Source organism: Aquarana catesbeiana, linkage group LG02, assembly GCF_042186555.1.
Source record: "Aquarana catesbeiana isolate 2022-GZ linkage group LG02, ASM4218655v1, whole genome shotgun sequence".
Lineage (NCBI taxonomy): Eukaryota > Metazoa > Chordata > Amphibia > Anura > Ranidae > Aquarana > Aquarana catesbeiana.
In genome coordinates, this window is record NC_133325.1 from 32431718 (window position 1) to 32455983 (window position 24266).

A 24266-nucleotide genomic window follows, 5' to 3' on the forward strand; every position below is an offset into this window, starting at 1 on the left:
AGTGCCGGCAGCACTCCTGCGGCCCCAGACCATGACACTCCCACCACCATGCTTAACTGTAGGCAAGACACACTTGTCTTTGTACTTCTCACCTGGTTGCCGCGACACACGCTTGACACCATTTGAACCAAATAAGTTTATCTTGGTCTCATCAGACCACAGGACATTGTTCCAGTAATCCATGTGCTTAGTCTGCTTGTCTTCAGCAAACTGTTTGCAGGCTTTCTTGTGCATCATCTTTAGAAGAGGCTTCCTTCTGGGATGACAACCACGCAGGACCAATTTGATGCAGTGTGCAGCGTATGTTCTGAACACTGACTGGCTGACCCCCCCACCCCTTCAACCTTTGCAGTAATGCTGGCAGCACTCATACGTTTATTTCCCAATGTTGAACCATGTTGAACTTCCAGTGACCAGTTTGAGAGATTGAGGGCAATACCAAATTTAACACACATGCTCTCCATTCACACCTGAGACATTGTAACACTAATGAGTCACATGACACCGGGGAGGGAAAATGGCTAAATGGCCCCAATTTGGACATTTTCACTTAGGGGTGTACTTACTTTTGTTGCCAGAGGTTTAGACATTAATGGCTGTGCGTTGAGTTATTTTGAGGGGACAGCAAATTTACACTGTTATACAAGCTGTACACTCACTACTTTACATTGTAGCAAAGTGTCACTTCTTCAGTGTTGTTACATTAAAAGATATAATAAAATATTTACAAAAATGTGAGGGGTATACTCACTTTTGTAAGATACTGTATATACTTTGAATAAAAATAAAGCTAAAGGCATGAGCTTAGTACAGATTATCAATCAGTGACAAATGATGTTTCATAGCATAACTTGTGGTCTTCTTTTATCAGTACCACATTGTATTGTGTACAAAGAATAATAAAATATCAAGCAGAGTGCAACACATCAGATTTACTAACTCCAAATTCCAGAGATGAGGCAGTTTTTATGCTGAAATAAAAATGATAGTGCCATATTGCAGAGACAATAGCCAGACATATAGGAGCTTGATTGGTAGCAACATCATAGGGAGAGAAAAGTCATCTTTCATCAAGTAATAGCAATGTCATTGTTATTTTAAAGACAGCCGCCAGAAATATTGTACAAACTCATGATACATTATGTAAGAAGTTTTATTTGAACACTATGTTAGAGGAAGAGATGCAGAGAGATTTAAGAGATTTAATGTGAAAGAAATACAGTTTATCATTTCAGAGCCAGAAAGCTCACACTGACAAACTGCACATAATGTAAATGTTTATACTGAGTCAAAGTACTAATGACACTGACTGGGAAAGGATTAACATCAGGGACAATCAAGGGTTAACTTTGTGCCTAGCTGGTGTTTCAGTGTAGTGGGGGAGGCGCTTTTACTTGTGGAAGGCATGGATCAGTGTTCCTGCTTTAGAGAAACACAGGATCCATGTCTTCTGTACTGACAGAACGGCAATCTGCCTTGTTTACATAGGCAGAATGCCGTTCTGGCTGTGTACAGAATGATCAGCAGGTGCCGGCGAACATCGGACCCGTTGATAAGCTCCCGCTGTGTAGATTCATAGCGGGAGTGAGCCGCTGGGGGCATGCACTCACGACCAATACCTGGAAGTGAAGGATCACGTATATACAGTATCTCACAAAAGTGAGTGCACCCCTCACATTTTTGTAAATAATTTATTATATCTTTTCATGTGACAACACTGAAGAAATGACACTTTGCTACAATGTAAAGTAGTGAGTGTACAGCTTGTATAACAGTGTAAATTTGCAGTCCCCTCAAAATAACTCAACACAAAGCCATAAGGTCAAACCGCTGGCAACAAAAGTAAGTGAAAATGTCCAAATTGGGCCATTTTCCCTCCCCGGTGTCATGTGACCTGTTAGTGTTACAAGGTCTCAGGTGTGAATGGGGAGCAGGTGTGTTAAATTTGATGTTATCGCTCTCACTCTCTCATACTGGTCACTGGAAGTTCAACATGGCACCTCATAGCAAATAACTCTCTGGGGATCTGAAATAAAGAATTGTTGCTTTACATAAAGATGGCCTAGGCTATAAGAAGATTGTCAAGACCCTGAAACTGAGCTGCAGCATGGTGGCCAATCCACTCAGAACAGGCCTCGCCATGGTCAACCAAAGAAGATGATTGCATGTGTTCAGCGTCATATCCAGAGGTTGTCTTTGGGAAAAAGACGTATGAGTGCTGCCAGTATTGCTGCAGAGGTTGAAGGGGTGGGGGGTCAGCCTGTCAGTGCTCAGACCATATGCCGCACACTGCATCAAATTGGTCTGCATGGCTGTTGTCCCAGAAGGAAGCCTCTTCTAAAGATGATCCAGAAGAAAGCCTGCAAACAGTTTGCTGAAGACAATTAGACTAAGGACCTTACTGAATTACTGGAAGGAGGATTACTGGAATGTCCTGTGGTCTGATGAGACCAAGATAAACTTATTTGGTTCAGATGGTGTCATGTAGGGATGAGCCTGCGGTTCAAGTCAAACGTAAGTTTGACTCAAACATTGGGTACAAAAAACACAGTCATGCCCAGCGCTAATAGGTCTTCCAAGGTTTATGTCAGATAGAATGGTGTTGTGTAAGGTAAATATGGTATCCAAAACTGGGTGGATGCTGCCTTCCTCAGATCGGGTAATCCGAAAGGAACTACAAGAAAAACAGAAATGGAAGGCGCGCACACCTAGTGCATTACCAAAGATAATTTAATAATAAAAATGTTTTATATAAAAGTGGGTACTCACAAAATGCAACTGACAAAGGCCATAAAAGGCCAACTCACAAAGGCCATAAAAACAATGCATGGACATGCACAGAGCACGGGGTACAGCTAACGCGCTTCGGGGGAGCCCTGCGCCAAAATTTAAAAAAAACACAGCTTGGGGTCCCACCCAAAATCCATACCAGACCCCAAGGGGGACCCCAAGCTGTTTTTTTTTTTTTTAATTTTGGCGTGGAGTTCCCCTTAATATCCATACCAGACCCAAAAGGCCTGGTATGGACTGGGGGTAACCCACACCGTTTTTTTCCCTTGATTTTTATCTATATTGCTAGGACCTGGCAATACATTACAGCTGCGACCTGGCAATACATTACCGCTGCAAGCAAGTTTAAATTAAATTTTTTCCTTTAGAAACTTCATCTTGTTGCAGGACAGTAAAACACATCAGACAGATGCGCTACTTTACAGGCAGACCAAGGGGACCCCCAGGCACGATATTTAAAGGAATATTTAATTTTTAGTGTTTCACTTTAAGCATTCTTAAAATCACTGCTCCTGAAAAATGGTTGTTTTTAAAACTTTTTTTTGCATTGATATATGTCCCCTGGGGCAGTACCCGGGTCCCCATACACTTCAATAACATGCATATAAGCCTTTAAAATGAGCACTTTTGATTTTTCATGTTCGTGACTTTAACGGTGTTCGCATGTTCACACAAATTATTTGTCTGTTTGTATGTTCTGGTGCGAAACGAACCAGGGGGTGTTCGGCTCATTCTTAGTTTCAAGCGTGTGTGGCGGCAACCAGGTGAGGAGTACAAAGACAAGTTTTTCTTGCCTACAGTCAAGCATGGAGTTGGGAGTGTTATGGTCTGGGGCTGCATGAGTGCTTCCGGCACTGGGGAGCAACAGTTCATTGAGGGACAAACAAACAGGTGGGGTTCTTGCGAGCCACAAGTGGACCAATGCCTCTAAGGAGTAAAACAACTATATTTAAAGCAGCAAACACTTCACCACGTTTCATTCCGTGTATTTGAATATAAATAAAATCAATTGTGCTCGCGCTAAAAATGTGAATTGAAAAAAATATGAATACATATAAACTGAGTATAAAATATAAACTAATTGTGCAGAAATATTAAACCATAATTAGTATGCTAATAAAAACATACATGTAAAAATATATATATATAATGTGCAATCCTTATATATAAAATTCACAAAGTGCATCCACATAAAAGTGCAATCCTTATATAAAATGCTGAAAGTGCATCATGCATGAATATAGACCTAATTAATAAGTGCAAATCCTGTGACAATCAAGTGTCCAAACAAAATACGATCAGCAGATTCAAACTGAAACAAAGAAGAGCAAGAAAACAGTGTCCATGAATTAAGTGTTCATCATGCTTCTCCTGAAAAGTGTCCAAATCACAACAAGCTGGATGTGCTCTCCCGTGATCCCCCACTTGTGCTTGCGCTCACCTCTATTCGTGTGACACGGTAGTTAAACAGTGTCAAAACACGCATTGGGGCCACTCCTGGGCTCACTCAGGATGCAATGATGAATGTCCAATCCTCACAGGTAAAACATCATTCATAAAAGAGAAAAAGAAAGCTCCATGGTGTTCCATGTATTCGGCACAGGGATCACGTGCCTTCCTCTGGGGGATATCCCCCAGAGGAAGGCACGTGATCCCTGTGCCGAATACGCGTCGGGGAGGGGTAGGACGGAGCTGTCAGCAGGGAAGGAGAGGAATATACACCACACCGCACGCCATACGAGCCGCTGCTAAACGAAATACACCTGTATAGTTTGGTGCACTGTAGCACCTGCATACTGTGAGTACCCTCCTGGAGGAACTTCTTTTACTTTAAATAAATCCCTTACTATATTACACCATGGAGCTTTCTTTTTCTCTTTTATGAATGATGTTTTACCTGTGAGGATTGGACATACATCATTGCATCCTGAGTGAGCCCAGGAGTGGCCCCAATGCTTGTTTTGACACTGTTTAACTACCGTGTCACACGAATAGAGGTGAGCGCAAGCACAAGTGGGGGATCACGGGAGAGCACATCCAGCTTGTTGTGATTTGGACACTTTTCAGGAGAAGCATGATGAACACTTAATTCATGGACACTGTTTTCTTGCACTTCTTTGTTTCAGTTTTAATCTGCTGATCGTATTTTGTTTGGACACTTGATTGTCACAGGATTTGCACTTATTAATTAGGTCTATATTCATGCATGATGCACTTTCAGCATTTTATATAAGGATTGCACTTTTATGTGGATGCACTTTGTGAATTTTATATATAAGGATTGCACATTATATATATATATTTTTACATGTATGTTTTTATTAGCATACTAATTATGGTTTAATATTTCTGCACAATTAGTTTATATTTTATACTCAGTTTATATGTATTCATATTTTTTTCAATTTACATTTTTAGCGCGAGCACAATTGATTTTATTTAAGCTCATTGAGGGAACCATGAATGCCAACATGTACTGTGACATACTGAAGCAGAGCATGAGACTGGGCCACAGGGTAGTATTCCATGATAACGACCCCAAACACACCTCCAAGATGACCACTGCCTTTCTAAAGAAACTGAGGGTAAAGGTGATGGACTGGCCAAGCACGTCTCCAGACCTAAACACTATTGAGCATCTGTGGGGCATCCTCGAACGGAAGGTGGAGGAGCACAAGGTCTCTAACATCCACAAGCTCTGTGATGTCATCATAGAGGAGTGGAAGAGGACTCCAGTGACAACCTGTGAAGCTCTGGTGAACTCCATGCCCAAGAGGGTTAAGGCAGTGCTGGAAAATAATGGTGGCCACACAAAATATTGACATGTTGGGCCCAATTTGGACATTTTCACTTAGGGGTGTACTGACTTTTGTTGCCAGCGGTTTAGACATGAATGGCTGTGTGCTAAGTTATTTTGAGGGGACAGCAAATTTACACTGTTATACAAGCCGTACACTCACTACTTTACATTGTAGCAAAGTGTCATTTCTTCAGTGTTGTCACATTAAAAGATATAATAAAATATTTACAAAAATGTGAGGGGTAAACTCACTTTTGTGAGATACTATACGTGATCCTGCACAGCACAGCTGCCTTGTAGCAGTAAAGGTGTTATGGGGCGGTCGGCAAGTGGTTAAGAAGAGTGTAATTTTTCAAAAGCCAGAAGTATTTTACAGATTATATGCTTAGTGTATGTTTTCAGAGACAAAATCCAGAAATAGAGTAAAGTTTCTATGCAGAGTATGGTAGTCTTTTGACTAAACCTTGTTTTCAGAGGAAGAGACCAGGCAGGTGTTAACCTGAAATAAAAATTAGAGTGCAAGTATTCAGAAATAGTTTATAATTTAATGCATATTTTTAAGAGGAAGAGGCAATACAAAATTAATTAATTAAAACATAAAAATGTTAGTGCATTATGCCATATTAAAGAGCACAAAATATCTTAGTGATTGATATACAGTATGTAGGCCTTTTTGCTATACTGCAATTTCAGAGGGAGAAAGCTAGCAATTCTTGTCCTCAACATAAAACTTACAGGGAGATATATACTAAAACTAGAGCAGCCAGAATCTGGAGCAGCTTACATAGTAACCAACTCAGGTACAACTCAGGAGTTGGGTATAGTTTTTAGGTGGAGGTGGGGCAGGCTTCACTGAATAAGTGAGTTTTCAGGGATCGCCTAAAGGTAGACAGGGTAGGGGCTGACCTTACATATTGCGGCAGGGAGTTCCAGAGGACGGGAGAGGCTCTGCAGAAGTTCTGCAGGGGAGCATGGGAGGAGGTAACAAGGGAGCTAGAGAGCAGGAGGACTTGGGAGGAGTGGAGAGGACGATTTGGGTGATATCTGCAGATGAGGTTGTTGATGTAGCTGGGGGCGATGTTGTATTGTATGTTGTGGTTAGCATTTTCAATTTTTAATACGGTGAGTTAGGATATCGTTTCTTACTTGAATGTATTAGCAGCCTAGCCAACAAGAGCAGCTGGATGTAATGACAGCAGTGTCATGTTTGCACATTTTGTCCAAATACAGATCTCAAAAGTAGTGAGCAACTGGCGTCAAAATATTAACACAACAAAAAAAAGATAATAACAGTTTATCCAACAAAAAAGTTGTTCAATAGATTTTATTCGGTGCTAGAAAAAAGCATACTTGCAGCTTATTTTCCTCTGGAAAGCCTCTTTAATTTCCTTGTTTCTTAGACTGTATATAAAGGGATTCATCATGGGAGTTAATACTGTATATAAGAAGGCCACCAAAGAGTCCACATCGGATGAGTAGGAGGCTTTTGGACGAACGTACATGAAGATAAGGGGCAGGAAAAATAAACTCACCACTGCAAAGTGAGAGGCACAGGTAGAAAACGTCTTCTTACGGCCAGCGTGGGAACTGATTTTGAGGATCGCTATAATAATCTTAATGTATGATATGACAACTAAGGTAAAGCTTATCAAAATGAGAAAGGCAGCCATGGAAGACCCTACAGCTACGTTAAAGGATGTGTTAGCACAGGCCAACTGGAGCAGTGGAGGATGATCACAGTAGTAATGGTGGATGATATTGGGACCACAATAAGGTAACTTTAAGGCAAGAAGTGTGGCTGTGAGTGGAGTTGCAAAGCCCCCAGACCAAGCTACAGCTGAGAGTGCTAAATACAATTGTCTTGTCATGATGGTTTGGTAGTGTAAGGGTGAGCATATAGCTATGTAGCGATCATAGGCCATTACGGCCAGGAGTAGACACTCTGTTGATCCTAAAGACAGGAAAATATACATTTGTGCAAAGCAAGCATTGTAGGAAATGGTATCCAAGTTCATCAGGAACTTGGCCAACATCTTCGGGATGGTTACTGAGGTGTAACTCATGTCTATAAAGGACAAGTTGCCAACAAAGAAATACATTGGGGTGTGGAGATGCTGGTCAAAGATGACCAAGAAGAAGATACTGCCATTGCCAGAGAGGGTGAGGAGGTAGATACAAAGTAATACACAGAAAAGCAAAATCTGGTAATTCTGGAGGCTCTGGAATCCGAAAATGATGAATTCAGTCACTTGGGTGAAAGTTACATTAGAAGAAGCTACTGATTGCAAGTAAGCTTCATTAACCTAGATAATATAAAATAAAGAAAATGACTTCAATATAGCCCACCCGAAGCTACAATAATTTTGGTTGTAAAACTAAAGCGTCCGTTCACAAGGATTCACCACAAGGTTAATTTTCATTATTTTAGCCATTTGACCCTAATTTTTAAATATATACATAGGCCTACGTATCCTACAACAACACCAAACTAACAGAGGCCTCAATTTTTCTGACCTGGAACTGTATAACCTAGCATCTTTAACTAGACATGTGAGGGATTGAATTCATGGCACCTCTGTGTATACTGATAGTGAAAAACATGACCCCCTGAATGCTTTCCTATCCTTTCTTATACTATGGTTAGCATGGCATAAAATACACACATGCCACATGCTAAATAGCCATGCATCTCTCTTTCTTCCCTTATGGAACAACGCAGACCTCCTGGAGTGGCATCATGAAGGCCTGCCATTACTCGGCATTTAGGGATTTGAGAGTTGGTGAATGTGAAGAACTATGTCTTTTCACGGATGAACCCTCACCGCTTGCATGGTATCCTAATCTGGATGGTGTGCCCTGGTTGGGGCCTTCATAGGTTTGTTTATGTCGCCTTGATGTCCGCTTAGACTTCTTCTGGCGTACAAGGCTGAAATACATAAACATACCAGCATAAGTGCTCTCTTTTCTTTTTTTTTTTTACTCACCTTGAAAACGGTCCCTAACTTAAATATTGGAGAGGGTCTTGTTCGGGGTGACGTACTGCTTATTTTAGGAAACAGACAGAAAAAGCAGCTAGAGAAACATAAAGGAGTTAGAGACTGATATATCAGCTGGAGCAAGGGAATGGTATTCCTGAGAAAAGAAAAAGAAAGAAATTACATTTACCGTTGGCAAAAAACAGGGTTCCCTCCAGGGGCTCCCCGCATAGGCAACCTCCTCAGATGACAACATTCTGCCATGCTGAAAGCCCTCAGTAATAAACAATGGAGAGGGGAGGGACATCTTATGGAAGATACAACCCTCTAAAAAATTATTTTGACAAACAAGGGCAAAAAATGTAAAATTTGCCCCTATTCAAGATGGCCACCACGATCTCAGGCCAGACCACACATGCAGCACTAGGACTTATGCAGCCTGTCCGACTCAGCCCGGCCCACCGAGCCGGCTCTTGACGTTCGTGCATGCGCAGACCAGGCAGGAAGACGCTGAGGGACTCAGAAAAGCTGGTGCAAGGTGCGCGCCGCCCACTATAGTCAGGAATGAAGGTACAATATCACAAGGAGGGGAAGGTGGTGGGGGGGGGGGAAGAAAGCAAAAAAGAGGGAGAGGAACGCAAAGAAAGGAAAGCGAGAAAGAATGGATGACAGGAGGGAGAAATGGAAGGCTAAGGCTAACTGAAAAATAGATATAGCTGCTTTCTCTGCTGCAGGCTTGAGCAAATGCCAATATATAAATGCAGATAGGAGCTCTTAGATAAGAGACAACTGCTGTCCCAAAAGACCCACAGAAGGGACTCCCTATCTTATCAAGCGTATTTAGCTGCCAAAGAATAGGGACTGCACCTGGGAGAGGCTTGAACCCCAGCTGGAAGCTGCCGACTGCAGAGGTAAGGGATGTTCGACCACCATTCATTGACCATGAGGTATGAGGACAAAAAAGGAGAATGCTGGCAGTGCACTAATCCTTTTCTTTTATAATGTTCACGGGTCCTGAGGGAGGAGCCAAGGCGGAGCTTGTCACAGGTATGCTGCCGTGGAGGCACCAGGAAAAAGTTTTGCCTATAGTTCTACTTTAAATATAATAAGAATTTTTATTTTAAAAGTCAGTTAAACTTGTTAGGTTACTTTAACTGACACGAGTTGCCACCAACTGGCACCAATGAAGCTCATGCCTTTGAGCTGCAGATGTAGGAAACAGAGTAGATACAAAATTAAGGGTCCATGCACACTAGGCAGCTAAAAAAATGCCAGAACTGTTGGCAAAAAAAAAGTAGCTAAAAAAAACGCTCCTGTGGAGCATATTGTACACATATTTAGGTGCTTTTAGGCATTATAATCATTTTCCCCCACTAGAAAAAACTGACACTCAACAATGCTTGATGCGCCTAAATGCCATGTTTGGGTGCATTAACATGCATTTATGCACAGTGCCTGTTTTTTTTTTTATTATTATTTTAGACAGAGCAAGCGAGAGTTATAACCCCTGTCAGATTTTTTTTACGCCATCTGTGTCTTATTGCAGAGATTTCTCTTCACTTCCTGTCCAATAGCCAAACAGGAAGTGAGAGGAAATCCCTGCAAATTAAGGGAATTTCTTGGGGCCCGCCAGGTCACCAGAATTAGTGTCACCATTGGATTTCCCCTCTATTACTTTACCAGCGACAACCCAACATTTGGGATTTTCCTTTACTTTCACTTTCAATGATAATAGTAAACAGGACAAATAGAGAGGGTGAATCTCCTAAATGGGGCCACAGACTGCAATAAAAACTGACAGATGTTCTAATGCCTCTCCACTCCACCCCAAACTAAAAAAAAAGTTTTGCCTTTAGTTATACTTTAACTCTTTTTTTTACCTCTAGATTACTCTAATGAGCCCCAATTAACTCATTCCTCTGTTCTCCCTAAATATTATTTTCCTGGCAGATTTTTTTTTCTTACTGTTCTTACCCTTAAAAATTTCTTTTTTTTTCTTTTAGCTTTTATTTGTTCTGTTTGTTCAGTTTTTCTAGTGTCACATTAAAATCACAACATCGAAGGTAACAAAAGTCTTTATTTTCTTTGTAAATACCTTAGCAATGTTTTGTATCAGAACCATAACTTTAGTGTCATTTTAAATGGACAAATTAGAAAATAAAATGTATTTGAATACAGTAAGGCTAATTTTCTACATATTTTTTGAACAACATTCAAAGTGGAAAAAAGTGTGTTTTTTTTTTAGATTTGTTATGTCTATGAATACTTTTTGCAAGGCAATACCATCAGAAATATGTTTTACTATGCTGATACTTTTTGACATTGTAGCATCTATAAAAGGTCAATAAAATTTTTTTTTCAAAAATCACCAAATGAAAACCTTGTTTAATAAGATGAAAATATAAAATGTATAGCACATTTAGACAACTGTGGGTACTATTTTCCTTTGAACTGCATAGAAGGCTTCTGTACTGCTGGTAGCATTATCCCTACACACACTGTTTTAGGATACCATAGCCATATTATATATATATATATATATATATATATATATATATATATATATATATATATATATGCACTGCATATAGAAGTAGTAGTAATTGTTGTATTGTTATTATTATTATTGATATTATTATCATTAGCAGTAGTAGTAGTTGTAGTATCGGTAGCAGTAGTTGTATTTTTATTATTATTATTAGTAGTAGTAATAGTAGCAGTTGTATTATTATTATTATTATTATTATTATTATTATTACAGCAGTATTAGTAGTTGTAGTATTAGTAGCAGTAGTTGTATTTTTATTATTATTATTATTATTAGTAGTAGTAGTAGTAGTAGTAGTAGTAGTAGTAGTAGTACAAGTATTTTATTATTATTATTATTATTATTATGTATTGACTCTCCTGGTACAGAACTTGTTTAATTATATTTAGTATATATTTTTTTATCTTGTTAGTGTTAGTGTTGTTATACAAAACCACAAAACTTTCATTAAAATATCATAACATGACCCTTTATCAAACTTACCTTCCATAGATCAGCTCCCATAGCAAAAAAAAAAAGAAATACCAGAAAACATTCGCACTCTTAAGAATTTAAACTTTTTCAAAGTTGAATGACTTAAACTGAACTTTACACGCACTGTTTAAATAAATTATAATATTTGGCACACATATTGCATAGCTTTGCCTTTGCTTTGCTCTGCTGATAATCAAACTACACAAATATTAATCTTCTATTTAAACCCCTCGTTGTAAAACATACAAGGGGTGTAATTCTAATGATAAATCTCTGAGGAATAATTAGTCCTTGTTGACATCTGAGCTTCTTGTAATGTTCTATTGATGTTGTTATTGTTGTGGTTATAATTAATTGAATTAAAAATAACTCTCTCATATGGCTTGCCCTGTAGAAGTTAATCAAAGGACTCATTGGTTGATTGGTAAATGAACTAGTCATATACAGTACATAAATTACTACTTTTTTTACTACTTTTGCTTGTATTATTTGTATTTATATTGTTAATAAAATGTTATTGTATTGCTTTCCTAAGTAATGATGTATCAATAAAAAAAGATCTATCTATCTATCTATCTATCTATCTATCTATCTATCTATCTATCTATCTATCTATCTATCTATATATATATATATACACAGTATCTCAGAAAAGTGAGTACACCCCTCACATTTGACAACACTGAAGAAATGACACTTTGCTACAATGTAAAGTAGTGAGTGTACAGCTTGTATAACATAACAGTGTAAATTTGCTGTCCACTCAAAATAACTCAACACACAGCCAAATAATGTCTAAACCGCTGGCAACAAAAGTGAGTACACCACTAAGTGAAAATGTCCAAATTGGGCCCAATTAGTAATTTTCCCTCCCCGGTGTCATGTGACTTGCTAGTGCTACAAGGTTTCAGGTGTGAATGGGGAGCAGGTGTGTTAAATTTGGTGTTATCGCTCTCACTCTCTCATACTGGTCACTGGAAGTTCAACATGGCACCTCATGGCAAAGAACTCTCTGAGGATCTGAAAAAAAGAATTGTTGCTCTACATAAAGATGGCCTAGGTTATAAGAAGATTGCCAGATGGCCTAGGCTATAAGAAGATTGCCAAAACCCTGAAACTGAGCTGCAGCACAGTGGCCATACCATACAGAAGTTTAACAGGACAGGTTCCACTCAGAACAGGCCTCACCATGGTCAACCAAAGAAGTTGAGTGCACCTGCTCAGCGTCATAACCAGAAGTTGTGTTTGGGAAATAGACGTATGAGTGCTGCCACCATTGCTGCAGAGGTTGAAGGGGTGGGGGGGGTCAGCCTGTTAGTGCTCAGACCGTACACTGCACATTGCATCAAGTTAGTCTGCATGATTGTCATCCCAGAAATAAGCCTCTTCTAAAGATGATTCACAAAAAAGCCCGCAAACAGTTTGCTGAAGACAAGTAGACTAAGGAAGGACATGGATTACTGGAACCATGTCCTGTGGTCTGATGAGACCAAGATAAACTTATTTGGTTTAGATGTGTGAAGGCAACCAGGTGAGGAGTACAAAGACAAGTGTGTCTTGCCTACAGTCAAGCATGGTGGTGGGAGTGTCATGGTCTGGGGCTGCATGAGTGCACTGGGGAGCTACAGTTCATTGAGGGAACCATGAATGCCAACATGTACTGTGGCATACTGAAGCAGAGCATGATCCCCTCCCTTCGGAGACTAGGCTGCAGGGCATTATACATGATAACAACCCCAAGCACACCTCTAAGATGACCACTGCCTTGCTAAAAAAGCTGAGGATAAAGGTGATGGACTGGCTAAGCATGTCTCCAGACCTAAACCCATCTGTGGAGCATCCACAAACAGAAGGTGGAGGAGCGCAAGGTCTCTAACATCCACCAGCTCCGTGATGTTGTCATGGAGGAGTGGAAGAGGACTCCAGTGGCAACCTGTGAAGCTCTGGTGAGCTCCATGCCCAAGAGGGTTAAAGCAGTACTGGAAAATAATGGTGGCCAGACAAATTATTGACACTTTGGGCCCAATTTTGGCATTTTCACTTAGGGGTATACTCACTTTTGTTGGCAGTGGTTTAGACATTAATGGCTGTGTGTTGAGTTATTTTGAGGGGACAGCAAATTTACACTGTTATACAAGCTGTACACTCACTACTTTACATTGTAGCAAAGCGTCATTTCTTCAGTGTTGTCACATGAAAAGATAGAATTAAATGTTTACAAAAATGTGAGGGGTGTACTTACTTTTGTGACATATTGTGTGTGTATATATATATATATATATATATATATATATATATATATATATATATATATTTTTTTTTTTTTTTTTTTCCTTTATTATGTTCAGAACTAAAAACTAAATACACTTAAAATGTCCTATTTTTTAAATGTTAGTTCTGTATATTTGAAATGCTATACATTATTATTTTGTATTTTTATTTTCAGCCACGTGTGTAGCTCTAGGCTCTTTCACGTGTTTATCTGGCTATTCTTAACTGTTCTGTTAATAATGTCTGCTTACATAGCTAAAAAAACTACACATACAACAGCATGATTCCAAGCAGAAAAGGGTAAGAACAGGAAAAGTCCACAAATGCTTATTTCAATAAAAGTTTCAAGTGAGACAACTGGTGTTGCTTGAATCTATTATTGGAATAAACATTTTCAGATTTCAACAATCTGGTGCCTCACTCCAGTTCTCACGTCTTCATCCAGTTCCCTTTGTTTTCTTGCCTCCTTGGTTTGCCAGTGTCAAAAATTAACATTCCAAAAGGAGGTGGAATACTTCATATATGGTATCTAGAGATGGGGGAAAAGTTTGATCTGAACACAAGTTCGGCCCAAACTTCACCTGTTCGCCCATTCGGTGAATGTCCAAATTTGCAGGTAGCTCAACAGAATGTTCACCCGCCGAGCATCCCACAATGCACTGCGTGCTTCAAAGTGCATTCTAAGGCCCTAATTGGATGAAGCCAGCTGTCAGGTGCAAGGCTTCTCCAATTAGCACTGTCAGAGCCCTAATTGGACAAAGTGATGATTACTTTCTCCAATCACGGCTCAATACTCATAGTCCCACCCCATACTATAAAAGCTAACTTCCAATAGCCAGCTCTTGTAATATGTTGAAGTGGAGATAGATACAGCAGGGCTCTGTTTGCTACTAGCAGTTAGTGTGTTCACTTATTGTGATTCTGAGCGTAGGGTGCGTTAGTTTAGTGTGTTAGTGTAGTGCAGTGTTTAACACAACATTCCATAACATTTAGTGCTATATAAAGTGCTGTATACCCTTTTCTTTTTTGGTTGCTGCATGTTTTATTTTTCTTTATGACTTTTTTTTTTTGTCCCCTGCCTGCCCCAGTGTCAGCTCAGCTGCAGTTTTTCTTAATGCGACGTGGTGTTCCCACTTTTTAATTTTTTTTATAGTTTTTGCATTTCTGTCAGCCTTAGTCCTCAATTTAAAGTGCACCAAACTCCACTTTTCAGTGAATAAAGCGCATACAATCACACATTTCTTTCTCAGTATATATAAAATTTGGGCAATATGCCCTCCATCATGTCTGGGAGGCCAACAAGGAGAGGCAGACATTCCCATGCCACTATGAGGGGGCCAGCAGTAGACATGTGTACGACCGAAAAAAAAAAAAAAATCGTTTTTGTTTTATTCATTTTATTTTTAAACTTCTACAATCATTCATTATGATCAGCATTCGTAACTTTGGAATGCGTTCATATTCATTCCATTCCATTCATTTAGATGCGGTATTCGTTACTTGGGATATTGTAAATTGTAAATTCGGGTGCATTTGTATTCGTTACGTTCGCTAACATTTTGAAAGGAAAGTCCAATACCTATAATTTAATAGTTTATAGTTTATTATATATATATTTTTTTAAATTATTATTATTATTATTTGTTATTAATAAATAATAATAATAATAATAACAATATTAATAATAATAATAATAATAATAATAATAATAATAATAATAATAATAATAAAAACAATAATAATTAAATTATAATAGAAAATACGAAAAATGAAATTATCCGAATGGAATCGATTTGTTAAACTCGTAGGTTGAATCGTTTTTCGTTATTTTGAATTTTCAGATTTTCGTTCTAATTTTCAGATTTTCGTTCTTATTTTAAGATTTTCGTTCTTTATGATTTTCTGATTTCTAATTTTTGGATTTTCGCTCTTTCCGGCTTTCCGTTCTTTTTGAAAATTCGTTTTCGTATGCATTCGTCAAAAGAGTCTTTCATTCATTCGGATGCTTCTGAACGAACGAATATGCCGAATTTCGAATTTGGAACGAAACAAATTGCACATGTCTAGCCAGCAGCGTCTGTGTCCTCACAGGTCCGTCCTCAGGCAGGGCACCTTTGTCTCTGTTTAGTGATGTTGCCCGTGATATCCAGCCACAGCATATAGTGTAGGTGGTGGACTGGCTTACTAAATCATCCTCATCCTCCTCATCCTCTATGAACCTTCAAGCTGGCACTAGTGCGCAGTCCATCGGCGCTGCCAGGGTGGCTTATTCTGCCTCCTTGTCCACAGCTACTCCTGCCATAGCTCCAGCATCATGCATGGAGGAGTCAGTGGAATTATTTGAACACAGCATCAGCCATTTGCTTTTTGAGGATGCACACACATTAACACCCATTACTCGATTTAGATGTTGGTTCTGAGATAGAGGAAGGGACTAACTAGAGCCAACAGAGAGGGGAGAACACTGAGTAACAACCAATTGGCTGTCATGTTCCCCCAGCTGCAACGTATTGCCAAGTTGTCTCCAGTGGTATTAAGGATGGAGGGGATGCTGATGATAAGGTCACTGACGTGACTTGGGTGCCGGATAGAGCAGAGGAGGAAAGCGAGGGAGAAGCACAACCCCAATAAGGCAGGATCTCCTCCAGAGTCAGGCATCATGGAAGAGTAGAGAGCAGGCACCCTATGCCATCAGTTTGTGGATCTGTTATCTCCTGGCCCACTTCCCACAGCTCAGCTGTCTGGGCCTTTTTTAGCACATGTGCAGCCGATGGCACTGTTGCAATTTGCTATCTCTGCCGCAAGTGGATCAAACGTGGCAAAAACACCAGCCATTTGGGTACCACATGCTTGACAAGGCATTTAACCTCCTACCGCTCAGCTCATTGGCAGGAGCACCTGATAGCCACATTCAAGGGATCAAACTCTTCTCCTCCCCACTCACCTTTCATGTGTAATCCTGCTATATTTCATGACCTCTCAGCAGCCTCCTCTGACTGGGATTATGGTAAAGCGTAGGGTGTCACAGGTCCTAGCAACACGTCTGCCAGCAGCACACCATCAACTATAGAGTATAGCAGGCAAATTTCTCTGCCCCAGCTGCTGCATTGAAAAAAAAATACACTCCCTGCCACTCACATGCACAGTGTCTAAATTCCAGCTTGTCAAAATCGCTGCCCTCTACCTTTCCGTCTGGTGGATTCTGCCCCTTCCGTGAATTTGCAGAATGTGCTGTACAACAATTGCAAATTCCCAGTCACCATCTCTTTTCACATAAGGCCATTCCAGCTCTGTACCATCATGTGGAAGGCAATGTTTTGGCATTGTTGGGCAAGGCAGTCAGCAGCAAGGTCCACCTTACTGCTGACTCATGGTCCAGCAAGCATGGTCAGGGATGATATATTTTTTTCACAGCACACTGGGTAACTCTGCTTCCAACTAGGAAGGATGCAGGACAGGGCTCAGTGCTGGAACTTTTTTTGCCACCATGTCTCCATGCAGGTGATGGTGATGCTGCGAGCACTGCCAGCTCCACTCCATCTTCCTCCTCCTCCTCCTCCATGCCCTGTTCTGCTGGATTGTTCTATGAACCACCAGTACCCCCTAGGTGTTCAAGGGGCCATTCAGCGAGTCAGGCTAAAAGATTCCATGCAGTACTTCAGCTACCCAGAGGTAGTTCACGGTACGAAAACTTGAGCCAGGAATGGTGGTGTGCAATAATGACACTAACCTTCTATCTGGCCTTCGACAAGGAAAGTTGACACATGTGCCATGCCTGGCACGTGTCCTCAGGTTGGTGGTTCAGCGTTTCTTAAACAGATATCCAAGTTTTCAAGATCTTCTTAAGCATACCAGATGAGTCTGTACCCATTTCAGGCACTCATACACAGCCAGTATTCGGTTGGCTGAAATTAACTGGGAATTTCACCTGCCCATAAACCGCTTGATTTGTGACATGCCCACCAGATGGAACTCAATTTCGGTGATGCTGCAGTGGCTGCACATGCAGCAGAGGGACGTCAAGGAGAACCTGTGTGAGTATGGCACAAGGACAGGCTCAGGGCACCTCAGCTTTTTTTCACAATGCCAATGGCCTCTGATAAAGGATGCATGTACTGTACTGTCAACATTTGAGGCGGCAACAGGGATGGTGAGTTGTGACAATGCATGCATCAGTGACACAATCCCTCTTTTGTTCCTGCTGGAACATACTCCACATGGCATTATGAACAGGGCACTTGAGGCAGAGCAGCAGGAGGAAGAGGAGGACACTTCCTTTCCTCTCAAGGTCCGTTTTATGCAGCCACTATTCTTGCGATACCACATAGCACACAAGAGGAGAAGGAGAAAGAGGAGGATTATGGCATTTTCGGAAGCATTGAAGCAGAGGAAGACATATGTCAAACCTTAAGAGATGGTTTTCAGTCCCCAGAAATTTTGGGAGTAGTACATGGCTGGGAGGAGTCAGTTCCAGATACTGTAATCCTCAGTGACCCCAAGGATGCTGCTTCTCATGCCAAACTTGCGGTACATGGGCTCCCTTATTCCTCAAAGTCTGCAAAAGGACCCGAGAATTTGTGGTATCAAGGATTAGGATCATTATTGGTTGACAACCCTCCTTGACCACCATTACAAGGGGAAAGTCTCACCCATCCCATCCTCACAGAGGGAGCAGAAGATGAAATATCTTGAGGACACCTTAAAGAGGAGTTTATGTAACGCCTTTCCAGACTCTGGTCTGTTACAGTCTCATGGAAAATCTCGTTTTAAGGCTTCTGTTGGTCAAAAGAGGAGCGGTGGAGAAGAAGGCCACCCCAGGGATGCATTTGTTAAAAATTTTTAGACCTCAGCACCCAGGGCTGTCAGCTTCAATGTCCTATCGGCAGTATCTGTATCAAATGGTGGAAGATTATCTAGGGGCGAAAACAGATATGGAGAGCTTTCCAGTAGACGATCCACTGGGTTTCTGGGTCATGAGAATAGACCACTGGCCAAAACTTGCCCAGTATGCAATTGAGGTGCTGGGATTCCCTGCAGCTGCCAGAGGTTTTGTGACAGATAAAAGAGCGCATCTGTCTGTGGACCGGCTGACATTTGTAAAAATGAATCAGTCCTGGATTAGCAGCAGCTATCAAGCTCCTGATGCCGATGTTGCTGATTAAGTGTTATTGCGATTGCTAATCTCTGCAAGACTTTCTAGACTGTTTTTACAGCAAGGCCAACTGTTTTCTTCAAGACTATCTCTAGAATGGATGAAGGCACCAACAACACCCAAAGACCAATTTTTCTGCAACTGTTGTTTAAAGGGGCGTAAAATTTTATTATTTTACAGCAAGGACAATTTTTGCTTTCATCAAGGCTACCTCTAGAATGTTATGGGGTGAAGGCACCAACAAAACCCAAAAACTGTTTGAAAGGGGTGTCAAAGTTAAATTAAGTGTTATTGGGATTGCAAATCTCTGCAAGACTGTCTAGACTGCCTAGCTTTGTGGGTGTTGATTTTATCTTGAAGTCATTTTTTGGTGTAGGTGTGTCAAATGTAATTCTTTTGCAGCAAAGCCAATTCTTGCTTTCATCAAGACTACCTCTAGAAAGTTACGGGGTGAGGGCACCAACAAAACCCAAAGACCAATTTTTCTCGCAACTGTGTTTCAGGGGCGTCAAATTATAATTTTTTGCAGCAAGGCCAATTATTGCTTTCATCAAGACTACCTCTAGAATGTTACGGGGTGAAGGCACCAACAACACCCAAAGACCAATTTATCTGCACCTATTTGACAAGAGCGTCACACTTACATTTTTTACAGCAAGGCTAGTTCTTGTTTTCATCAAGACTACCTATATAGGGTTACGGTGGGAGGGCACCTTCAACACCCAAAGCTTAATTTTTCCACACCTTTTTCTTCTATCCAAAGTCTCTAAAAGAGATGCCCGACTTTATCTAAAAACAAATGTTGGCCTGAGTGTACTATGCTGTAGGCTTGCTCACTGTGGTGCAAAACTTTGTTATTTCTATCCAAAGTCTGCCACAGAGACACCAGAATTTATCCCAAAAAATCTCCAATCTTGTTCCGAGTGCACTAATATGTGGCTTCATCATACAGACTGGCTCCCCGAGCTGTTGTTTACTAAATAAAGAAATCTAAAGGATATCGTACAATAAGACCGTATAGCGCATGGCCACCTTTATACACCTAAAATGAACTACTCTACCTTTCAGTGCTATTAATTGTTAATGGCACCCCAGACACGGAAGCAAGCGCCACATTTTGCCGCGTGAAAAAATGTGCAACAAACTTGGCAAAATGCACAGTAAAAAATGTGCAAACCCCAACACACCAAAATGTCCCACAAGCTACTTTGCAATATTTGTTGCACATAGGACAGCCCATTAAAATTTGTGAGTTGCCCTATATCTGTCATGGCAAAAATGTGCCAAAAAATGTGTGCTCTCACTACACTAGGTGTAAATGGGGCCTGAAAGTGAGATTGTTTGTCATGATTTCCCTCCTTGCTGCATTGTTTCTCCTAAACCTGTTTCCATTCACATGTGTTGTTTGGCTTTTGTGCTCACCTACGGGCATTGGCTACTATTTTGTGGGTTTATATTTCCTTTCTCCTCTTTCCCCTCTTGGCCCGCCTCCCAGTTCGCTTCTCTATATAAGACATGCTTGTTGCCTGAGCAACTTCCTAGTTCTCTGAGCGCCTATTTGCCCAGTATTACATGCATTCATTATCTGACTTTCCGTGTACTGACTCCTGCTTCATCTATCATTTGTGCTTGTCTGCCGCCTGCCCTAACCCCAGCATGTTTCCTGGATTTCCTTCTGTCTCCTTCACACGCGAGTGCTCTCTGCATCTTTAGCTGGACATACCTGGGGGACGCGACCTGCTGTTCCATCCCCACCATCAGAAACCCTGGTGAAGAAGTAGGCTAGGGCTTAGACTCTGTGCCCTGAGGATACTCGAGTTGGCAATCTACAAGGGCTCATTATCACTGAAACCTAACAATGGTGTGTTTACACAAGAACAATTATGAATGGGCGTCTCCATCCACTCCCTCCCTTGCATATATTTGTATAAAGCTGGCCATACTCTATGCAATATGATTGTACAATTTCCTTTAGATTTACCAAATTTATGTAATAGTAGGACCCACCTGAATAATCCATTTGATTCAATTAGTATCAAATCAGGCAGGCCCTTGCTCTACATAGCTGATGGTAGATCTAAGTGGAAATTGTACATTTAGATCATATAGTGTATGTGCAAGGTCCCTGATGAAGTCACGTGACCCATGACGTAACGCATAGGGCGGGTTGAGGATTCAGATCAAAGTCTGAATATTGTTATATCTACCCCTGATCAAATTGTTGAAAATATATATGAAGTGTACACTTCTTGAAAAGAATCTCCCCTGAGACAGACTCAGCGTGAAAATCATTTCTGAGTTTATTTCCGCTTTTTTGGTTAGTTTTATACACTTTCTGTTAGACAAAGAATACAGTATATGCAAAACATGTTGTTATGACAATACATAAGATTTTAACAGTGTCAGCAGTTTTAGTACTGATTTCAGCATTTGATCATAACTATTATTAAATTATTTTGGTAATTTCCCGTTTAAGCATTGGATTTTGATGTCATGTCTGCTGTTGGTGCAGCTTCCCGGAAGAGACAGGAAGCAACAGCCTTTTTATAACTTGTTGCGGTTTGGCTTCAGACTGGAAAAGAGGAACTAGCAGATATCTGCTGTTATCTGAAAAAATTCTTATGCCCCGTACACACGGTCGGACTTTGTTCGGACATTCCGACAACAAAATCCTAGAATTTTTTCCGACGGATGTTGGCTCAAACTTGTCTTGCATACACACGGTCACACAAAGTTGTCGGAAAATCTGATCGTTCTAAACGCGGTGACGTAAAACACGTACGTCGGGACTATAAACGGGGCAGTGGCCAATAGCTTTCATCTCTTTATTTATTCTGAGCATGCGTGGCACTTTGTCCGTCGGATTTGTGTACACGCGATCGGAATTTCCGACAACGGATTTTGTTGTCGGAAAATTTTATATCCTGCTCTCGAACTTTGTGTGTCGGAAAATCCGATGGAAAATGTGTGATGGAGCCTACACACGGTCGGAATTTCCGACAACAAGGTCCTATCACACATTTTCCGTCGGAAAATTCAACCGTGTGTACGGGGCATTAGAGTTAAGAATTTTAACATTTCAATCCTCTGATGCAATATTACATTTGAAATAGTCATTTTAATATTTTTACCTGGTAACACCTTATTCACATCCATTACAGGCGGAGCCTTATTCATGTCTAATGTGAGTGAGGTATTAATCAATAAAATACAAATATGATTTTACTACACTATTGGAGGAGGTTTTTACCCCTTTTGTCTTTACACACAATTGGAGCAAATCTATATGAGAATATGGGCATATAACTGTCTTAAAGGGGCTCATACCCTATTATCCTAAAGAGCACCCAGGAAGAAATGAGTACCTTAGTGGACAGGAGGAGCACGAGATCTTGTTACAAGCATGGTAAAGAAGGTGTGGTCCACCCTATTCTGTGATGCAGCAAGGCAGTGCATGATGAGATATGAAAGTTTCCTGGATTGTCACATGATAATACAGAAAATGATGGAATCAGAAAGCATTGTGTAAAATTTTGAACAGGGAGGTAAAGATTGAAGGCTGCCATGGACTAGGTAAGTGAGAGATGAGCACAAGTGAGAGAAAAGACATTAAAAAAGCTTCTATTATATTATGAAAGTGAAATTTTGCCTGAAAAGGTGAACTTTATAAATCAAGCTATGATGAATTACATTGTGGAGAATCTCAGGAAAGGTTTTATTCACCCATGCTCCTTCCCCACAGGCACAAGATTCTCCTTTGTCCACAGAAAAGATGGTACTTACATCCTTACAAAAAATTACAGTGGTCTTAACAAGATTACAATTCCCAATAAGTATCCTTTAACCATTTATTAAGGAAAAGTTTAGCTGAATCCAAGGTTCTTGGGTCTTTGCCAGACTGGACCTGAGGGGAGCCTACAACTTAATTTACATTTTTCCAGGTCATGAGAACATGTGAAAAAAAATCCCATTGTCCTATCCAAGCTCTGGGAACATTATCTCTATGATAAACATTTGAAATCCATTTCAAACAAACTTAAAGTATATGTAAAGGTTTTTTTTTTTTTTTTTTTTTTTTTAAACAAATATGTCATGCTTACCTCCTCTGTGTAGCTGGTTTTGCACAGAGTGGCCCCTGGGGTCCCTCAGCGGTGCTCCTGGCTCCTCCTCTTCTCGAGTGCCCCAGTTGGAGAGCCCTCAGGGCACTCGTGCGGGCATGCTCCTGTGTCCATTGACACAGACAGCAGGATTTGTCCCCGCCCCTGGCTCCCGCATAATTGGATTTGATTGACAGCAGCGGGAGCCAATGGCTACGGCTGCTATCAATCTATTCAATCAGGACCCGAGACACCGGCTAGAGCTGGTGTGCTCGTCCCCGTTGCTGGAAAGGCCGGTTTCAGGTAAGTAAAAGGGGGGCTCTGGGGGGCTGCACGACAGGAGGTTTTTCACCTCAATTCATAATACAGACAATGGTCAGCAATGAATATCAGTGAGGTCAATGCATAAGGTGAAAAAGCGCTTTAAGTCTGCTTTCTTGGATACATCATTCCGGACATTGGAATCTCCATGGATTTTGCAAAGTACAAGTGATCCTTGGCTGGGCTTTACCCCAAGAGTTGAATATAACGCAGCACTTCATTGGTATTGTCAAACTCTGCATAAAATTCATCAGACATTTCTCTATGATTATCACACCTATTACAGCCTTGCCACAAAAAGTTACTGTACTTTCAGTATATTTGCTCCCTAAAAGCTCTGTCAGCCTTTGAAATCCTTGGTTTCAGCTCCTATACTTACATATGTGGATCCAAACCCTACTGTTTTCCTTAGAAGTCAATGCCTCAAAAGTTGGAGCTGGAGCCATACTCTCACAGCATTTGCCATCTGCCAATCAGCTGCACCCATGCATCTTCTCTTTTTTAAGAAAATTTTCCCTGTAGAGAAGATTTATGATATTGGAATCAGAGGGCTTCTTGCAGTCAAATGAGCCCTAGAGGAGTGGTGCCATTGGCTTGAAGGTGACCAGCACCCCTTTATTATTACCATGAGTAGGGATGAGCTTCGTGTTCGAGTCGAACCCATGTTCGACTCGAACATCGGCTGTTCGATCGTTCGCCGAATTGCGAACGTTATGGGCCGTTCGCGCTAAATTCGTGTGGCGCGTCACGGCCCATAATTCACTGCGGCATCGCAGTGCATTGCTGGCTGATGATTGGCCAAGCATGCACTATGACCCGCATGCTTGGCCAATCACAG

At 40.8% G+C, this 24266-nt stretch overlaps 1 protein-coding gene across 1 annotated transcript; it reads right to left on the reverse strand.

The window, feature by feature from the left end:
• Positions 1-6924: 6924 nt before the first annotated feature.
• On the reverse strand, positions 6925-23686 carry LOC141126474 (olfactory receptor 6N1-like). Its single transcript, XM_073612416.1, has 3 exons — positions 23619-23686; positions 8575-8722; positions 6925-7893 (listed from the first exon to the last, which is right to left on the reverse strand). Exons 1-3 carry the CDS (start codon positions 23684-23686, stop codon positions 6925-6927), a joined length of 1185 nt encoding a protein of 394 aa, XP_073468517.1.
• Positions 23687-24266: the final 580 nt, after the last annotated feature.